Consider the following 8499-nt stretch of genomic DNA (forward strand, 5'->3'; position numbering starts at 1 on the left):
AAAAACCCAATCCTATTGATTTTTATACATGGAAAAGAATAAAAGTTTGTATTATTTTCTTAATAAAACAAGTTGTATGCATCTAAATGGTTATTTGATTGATATTTTAAGTTTATTATTGCAAATATGTTGTTCTAGATTGATGTAGAATTTGTAGAAAATTTTTAAACGTTTAAGTTATAGGGGAGACTTTGTAGGATTTGTGCCAGCAAATGAGAATTATATATATAATTTCATCCCTAAAGTGTGAGTAATTAAGTTAAAATTTGTTTAATCATATTTGAATAATGACATCTTTTATTTTTTTATAGTACCTATATAGATACAAGGTTGGGAATGTGAATACTATGTGATGAAGTTTATGAGAGAAGCAATCATACAATAAGAGTTGATCATTCCTAAGAATGTAAGCCAAGTGTTTTGAAATTAAATTAACATAATTTTAATTACTTATATGTTTCTTTCATTTCTCATGTAGTATTTTACAGGAGCAAGATCCTCCTATTTTACAATGAGCAAATAGAAGATATAATTTAGAAGTGTTTAGAATATTAAATTGAGTGTTTGTGATAAGTAACTAGCTTTTGTTGTTAGAAAAATACTAATAGTTTCATTTGTTAGACTAGCTAGAGATTAGACCAGTTGGAAAATTGAAGTAGTTGTTTTAGTTTCAAGTTCTTTCATTGTCTACAACTTTTTATGTTTAATAACATTGTGTCTGGATTGATTTTTGATTTTGGGATTAGTCATTTATAAAGATATAGGAAAAAGTTTTAAAAATTTAAATAATAAAAAGATAAAAACAACATATCTTGAGCACTCAAAAAATAGAGCGTTCCCATATAAAAGGGCACACAGTAGCACTCAGGAAAAGAACGCTCTTGTATGCATACATACGATGGTGCTCTACAAAAGAGCACTCCCACAAGCTACCATGTAGGAGGTCTCTTTGAAAGAGCACTCCCTTATGTCCCTACATACGAGAGTGCTCAGACAAAGAGTACTCCATATGCCCATAGGTTCAGATATATGCTCCCGTAGGTCTATGGATATAAGAGCACTTTTTATAAAAGCGCTCTTATAGGTGTCACACCTAAAAATAAGGTGTGCCTGGCATAGGATATATGTATAAAATCTATATCCTATAAGTCTTAGTTCAAGAAATTTCTAATTTAATACTTTAAACTCGTTAATAATAAGATTAGAAATTCTTACTATGCCTTTTGCTACACCAAAAGAATCATATACTCTTTTAAAAATTCTACAAGGCATTCCAAAAATTTCTACAACAACAAATTTATAACAATTTAGCAACAAGGCGCTTCGCTCCTTAACAACAAACAACCAACGTATGCAACAACTTAAGATTCTATCTATAATCAATAAAGAACACATGAAGTAGACTATGGAATAATACTTAAGCTCACATTTAGATAAAGCTAATATTGTCCAAATAAAAACTTCTACTTTAGTTCAGCGACAAAGCTCCTAATGATCAATAGATGATATAGGTCTAGCTATTATCTGAAGAAAAATATTTTTCAGTGAACAGCATCCCTAAATAAAATTAAAATTGATTAAAAGAAAGAAATATAACTACAATGAGCAAAAGTTTAACTAAAATACTCATTTAGAAAAGAAATAGTGTATAACTCAAACTGAATATTTTCATTTAAGCATTTAGTGTGAAAACATCATCATATGATGATAATGCAACAGTCAAATTTCACTTTCTAAACTATCAATCTCATATTAAACAATTAAAAAATGCAACTCTCTCATTACAAAGAAAACCACTCAAGAAAATCAACTAGTCTAACAAGATTCATTTAAAAAAGTTAATTTTAAAATATCCTTTAGCAGAACTTTATTAGAATAGGTAACAAGCATTGACACATAGTCCACGAGGGTAAGTAACAAACAGTTGTGGACACACAATCTACAAGAGTAAGTAACCAGTCAAGCACAACTCGAAGCCTCAAAACAAGCTTAGTACAATGCTCACAAATATTCATCCCTCCGTTCCACGTGCGTTGATGTGTTCACAGGGCTAGCACCTGCTACTAACACACTACTAGCTAGGTATCTCATGACATGCTAAGGGCTAACAGAACTGCTTTTAGCAACTAGCATTTTAATTCGATCCCACACTTTAAATCAAGCATGCATGAATCATAATAATAAATCATTCCTTAAACTATAAAATCAAATATTGACAATATATCAAATAATGGTAAATACTCGAGTGCAAAATATTTCTAACTCTTCTTATAAAACTTTGTACAATGGAAACATTTTATTCATGATAGTTGATAAAAAAATTTAAAATATAACGATATAAATAGTCATGAATGTACTTAAACATTATTGTGAAGAAAATAAACTTACTAATAAGTTATTTGGAATACTATTCACTTATATGAGATATTTCCAAGTACACAAATTACTCCTAATTAGTTGCTTTTATAATATTGTCTGCTTCTTTATTCCCTAACCTTCAAGTGATATTATTGTTATTTCTTTTATACATTTTGCAAATCCAAATCTTCAAGATAATTTAGAAAAATAAAAAAGAAAATTTTCAATCTGTCACCATTCACAATAAAATTACATGTTGAGTTTAATTAATAAACCCCTAGAATACCTAGATAGATGATACTCAAAGTTTCAAGTCTTCTTATCAACAATAGACAACTTTTACTATGTCTTATTTTACTTGCCTCAACATCTTTTTTTTCAACCTTTCATCAAACACTTTATGCATATCTCAAGGCTACTATAAGAACAAACAAACATGATCCTTGAATTTTCAATCAAATCTCTTTTCCAAAATTCTTTAATTTTATTTCTTAAAATTCCTTTCAAATTTCTCTCTCTCTTAATCCTGAAAAAAAATTATAAAGAAATTTTAATAGCCCTTGTTCAAATCAAACAATTTCCCTTTCAACATTTATATAATGAAAGGCAATTTAAATAACTCAAAGTTCTCTAATTCACTTCCATTTATGCCTTAATAACTCTCTATATTATTTTAGCAATAAGTACTTGCTCCATTGAGTTAAAATTTCCTTTTAAGCCTATTGTCAAATCATTTTCAAACCATTCAATGGAATTTCTTGACCCATAATCACTTGTCTAATAATTCTCAGCATCAATATATAGATTTATTATATACATACATATATTAAAACCCATATTCCCCTAGGAATCAATTTAATCTCAAATAAAATTCAAGTCCACACCATCCTCTTTTGCTTGTTAGTCTGAAAATTTCAGCTTGCTCAATCCCTTCCTTCTCTATTTGAACACATACAGCAGAAGAACAACAATGACAAATCACAATCTCCACCATTTAAAAAACACACACGAATCAGACAAGAGGAAAAAATCAGAATTACTTATAGCAAATCAGCCACAGCAGAGCACATGAAAAAGAACCTGGTGATGCCAAAAATGGAGGGAGAGGGGAAAGAAGGACTTGATGCTCCAAGCTACGGCAGCTCAAACAGAGGGAGGAGAGGAGGAAAAGTTCACGGTGAAGAATAGGGGAGGGAGAAACCCGACACACGCAATAAATAGGCAATAAATAAAAGCAGTTGGCCCATAATCTTTACAGATGAATAAACAGGTAATAAATAAATTTCATTTATATATCTTGCTATTATTTCTAAAATTATTTCACCAGATAAAAAGGAACACATCCTTGATAAGCAAGGAAAAGTTTTGAAAGAAATTTATCTACAAGTATCAATTAATTTTAGACATATATAGTACTCGCTCTACTAAAAGAAGTAAGACATTCTTTGAGAAGTTAAATATTAAAAAATATAAGATATTTTTAATCTTTCAAGGTAAAATTAATTTTTTTTAAAAGTGCCCCTTATTGAATATATTATTTATATTTATTTTTGAGTGAAACACCTATTAAATAAAAATAAATAAAAAGATAAAATTATTTTAAAGATAAATAATTATTTTATTAAAAAATAAAATTTAATTAAAAATGTGTTTTATATTTTAACGAAGGCTGTATATACCTGCAATAGGCAGGTTAATTTGCCATCCCGACATGGAGCATGACGACCTTCTTTTTGCCACTTTTCGTCCCCCAAGGCATTTATTACATTCCCAAGAGCCAATAAACCGTTGTCGATATGAAAGCCTAAACCCAAAAAATACGTTAGTGAAATATCAACAATTAACAATTTAAAGCAAGAACTTTCATGCACATATAACTCAACAACTATTTCAAACTCTTAAATTTTTTTTTAGATAACATATCGTATGAACTTGACATATTTTAACATTTACTCTAGAGCATCTACAAAAGAACGTTGATATGGACTTATTTGCAGTGGCAGACGTTGGGGTGAGGGGTGCAAAAGCACCCCCTCACTTTAGAAAATTATAAGTGGAGCATGTAAAGTTTACAATTTGACACCCCATATTTTAATATTTCCTCCTTTTAAACTAAATAAAAAATATTTAGCTTTAAAAACTTATTAAATATATAATATTTTAATAATTTAAATAAGATATGAAGAGCATGTTTATAATAAAATATCATTTCAACTTATTCAATATATTTTTTAAAAATGAAAAATGATGATAAATTTATTTATACTATTATAATTTTAATCCTAGCATAATTATTACTATTTTTTAAAAAATATTAATTTTTTATTAAATTACTCTGCATCCCCTAACTAAAGGTCCTAGCTCTGCCACTGGTTATTTAAACATATCAAAAAAACTTTCTAACCTTAAACTTTTATCTTGCTTTGTTTAATTTATTTGATGATTGGGTATGGTTCAAGTGTGGATGAGATCAACCTAGTCAAAAAAGTTAGAATTTATTTGGTTTGGTTTATTTGTTTCATTTTAGTTTTGTGCATTTTGTATTTAAAAACAAAAATCTGCACTTGCACTTTTGTCATGCATACATTCATATTGATCTTACCTTATTATATCATGAGTCTAGGCATACATTGAGGACAATGCATGATTTAATTATGGAAGAAAGACATAAATATTTTGTTTTGTTTTGTTTTGCTTTGTGTTTTCAATTTTTTTTGAAAATATACAAAAAATAAAACTCTTTGATTTGTCTTATTTGAGGTTACTTAAATAACTTAGCTCTTTGAATGGATATTTTAATTCTTGAGATATGATAGTTTTAAGGATTGAATAAGTATGAAATGAGTACTTTTTACATTGAATTAATGGATAAGAGTGGCACATTACCTCTTATGGGGAGGAGCCAAACACTCTTGTGTGTGTTTAATTTTTTTTTAGTGATGATACCCTCTAGAACTTCTCTCAATTCTTACAAGAGACCCCCTTCCATTCATTTCTCTCTTCTTAAATTAAACACCGCCTTTTAAAGTAGAAAAAATATGCATTTAAATTTGTAGTTATCCGTTCAATTTTTCAGATAAATATATATAATATCATTTCAGTTCAGTTCATTATCACCCTATTTTCTCCAAGCTCCAACCATTAAAATGTTTTCTTTTATTTCCGTTGATTAATATAAATTCATACGGGAATAAATCAGAATAAAAAATAGATATCATTGATTCACATATTGATGCTCTACCAAAAAAGGAGAATAATTTTTTCATAAAATCATTTGCCATCAAGATCAAGACTGAATAAATATTTATCGGATATTCTTCTTTTATTCAATTCATTATTTATTTTTTCCCCGACATTATTTATTAATATTTAACCGTTGATGCCATATATCTAGTAAAATAATCTTACAGTTATAACAATATATGCAGTTAGCCTGGCTTATATAATATAAAATAATAATAACAAAGATTAAATGCTTATCTAGGTAATTCTCAAAAGCATATTCACATATATATACTTTTACCAAATCTAACAAATTATTAAATCCTTCAAATTGGATTTTTGCTAAACGTAAATTAAAAATCAAATACACACTAAGCATTTTGTTGAGAAATAGATAAATGACTAAACTAATTAATCAAATGATCGAAATGCCCATAGTAGTCTGGACAATTTGAATTAGAGTTACTTTTGAAAATAAAGGGCATCTAGCCATATCTGCATTATTAGTTAAAGAGAACCTACTGTTATATATGTATATTTCTTTTATTGCGAAAAAAAAAGGTGATTATTGAAGTATCACAAAAAGTGGCCAGTAAGTTACCTGCAATATCCAGAACAAATCCACTGGTATTTACAAATTCTTCTCTATGTTCAATTTTTCTCGTCATTTTGTACTATTTTGTATTTTATATATAAATTCATATCAATGAAAGAGTGGGGGGCGGAGATCAGAGAGTGAAGTTAATTGAGAGCAGAATGGAGTCATGGAAGTTGGAAGAAGGAGTGACGACCTCCAATGGCGGCAGCAACAGCAGTGGAGGTTGGTCACCAGCCGTAAAAAGCTTATTACAAAAAGTGAGTAAGATATTTAAGAAATAGATAAGTAACAGTATATATTATATCAATTAATAACAATTAAAAGTAACGGCAAGGAGGTTGAACAGGTGATTGCAGAACTGATGGGGACGTACTTCCTAATATTCGCTGGATGTGGGGTGTTGACAGTAGAGAAAATATACGGATCAGTGACATTCCCAGGGATTGCAGTGACATGGGGATTGACAGTGTCCGCTTTGATTTATGCTCTTTCTCATGTCTCTGGTGCTCATTTCAATCCTGCTGTTACCATTGCCCTCACCCTCTTCCGCCTCTTCCCCTGTTGGAAGCAGGTATATATACCTGTGTTGTTTCTGCTTCATTCATGTTGTTCATTCCCTTGCGACTTCTGCATTCTTATTCACGTCCATCTTGATCAATATAATTTACGCAGGCTACATTATATGTCGTGGCTCAGTTTGTGGGGGCTCTTCTTGCTAGCCTCACCTTGGTGGCACTCTTTGATGTTACGCCACAAGCTTATTTTGGAACCCTGCCCATTGGGTCTCACCTGCAGTCATTTGGTGTTGAAATCATCATCACCTCTCTCCTCGTGTTTGTCATCTGTGGGGTTAATACTGATCCCAGAGCGGTTTGTATCTATCAAAACCTTGCCCTACTTCATGCCTTCTCTTGCCTTGCTCTCCTCAATTCATTGTTTGTTCCATATTTCTCTTGCAGAAAGGTGGGTTCGAAGGAGTTGCTGTTGGAATGACAATCATGTTGAATGTTTTTATTGCCGGGTAAATTACTTTAGATGCATGCTCTCAACGTCTATTATTGTATAAAAGCAGTAATAATGATTTGGGAGAATTTCAATAAAGGACCCTTGACTAAACTTATTTACATCAAAGCCCCTAAATTTCACTGCATTCCAAAGATACTAAAATGACAAAATTGCTCCTCCTTTAAAGTAATATCAGAACTCCCCTACTTTACTTATTAATTGTCCTACTTCACTCGTTCGTTTACTTATAGAATGTTGTTAATTGTCCTATTTAATTTGTTTTCATTTTAAGTGTTTAAATCATCTTAAGACAACTTATTATTTAGTATACTGTATATTATTCATTTACTTACGGATTATTATTAATTTCCCTATTTCACTTATTCATTACCTTACTTTACTTATTCATTGCTAGGCATTCACTTGATTTCATTCTAGAAAAATAAAAAAGTAAAGTAAAGCAATTAATAATATTTGATAAGTAAATGAACAAGTGAAGTAAGGCAATTAACAAGTGAAATAAAGAAGTCCTGATATTAATTTAAATAAAGGGTAATTTTGTCATTTTTTTAAAAAAAATTTAATATCAAATCAGTACCTCTGGACTACAGTAAAATTTTAAAAATTTAAGGGTTTTGAATGTAATTAAGTATGGTCAAAGGTCCTTTATTCAAATTCTCCCTAATGATTATTACTATTATAGAAAATATTAAAAGAAATATTTTATAGGAGTGAAATGTACTTCTGTGTTTTGCACGAGTGTCTGAGGATTCGATTCTGAACCCTCTATATCTCAAGAGAAAGTAATCTTTGTTGTAGTCGGATGATATTACCTAATAACTAGCATATTTGTGTTTGGCTACGTAGGCCAGTATCGGGAGCATCGATGAACCCAGCAAGGAGTATAGCGCCGGCAATAGTGAAGAGCGTTTACAAGGGAATTTGGGTTTACATTGCGGGTCCAATAGTTGGAGCCATGGTTGGAGCATTCATTTATCACCTCCTCAGATCCAATCCTGATCCAACCCCACTCCCTCAAAACTAAACCTTAATGTATCCGTTTTTTATTTTGTTCGTATTATTATCGTAGGCATTATTCTCAATTGTTAATTTTAATTTTAAACTTCACAAATAAAAATATATATCAGATCCACAACCACAATTAACATTCCAAATAAAAGAAAATTTAGATCCACATTTCAAAACAAGTAAACAAATCAAAATTGATTTTAAAAAAAAAAAGCCAAAGAGGATGAAGCTTTGGCGGACACCCATCAATGCATTTGATTGTCGCAGGGGAATAAGAGAAGTAAAGG

The 8499-nt window shown here is 30.1% G+C and overlaps 1 protein-coding gene across 1 annotated transcript; it reads left to right on the plus strand.

The window, feature by feature from the left end:
• Positions 1-6315: 6315 nt before the first annotated feature.
• On the plus strand, positions 6316-8228 carry LOC129314102 (probable aquaporin NIP-type). The gene is made up of 5 exons (XM_054957474.1): positions 6316-6435; positions 6525-6749; positions 6851-7048; positions 7138-7199; positions 8051-8228. The coding sequence occupies exons 1-5, from the start codon at positions 6337-6339 to the stop codon at positions 8226-8228; spliced, it is 762 nt and encodes a 253-aa protein (XP_054813449.1). The 5' UTR covers positions 6316-6336.
• The last annotated feature ends 271 nt before the right edge of the window (positions 8229-8499 follow it).

The sequence above is a fragment of the Prosopis cineraria genome, unplaced genomic scaffold (assembly GCF_029017545.1).
Source record: "Prosopis cineraria cultivar Desert tree isolate PC_DT_omini unplaced genomic scaffold, ASM2901754v1 PC6, whole genome shotgun sequence".
Lineage (NCBI taxonomy): Eukaryota > Viridiplantae > Streptophyta > Magnoliopsida > Fabales > Fabaceae > Prosopis > Prosopis cineraria.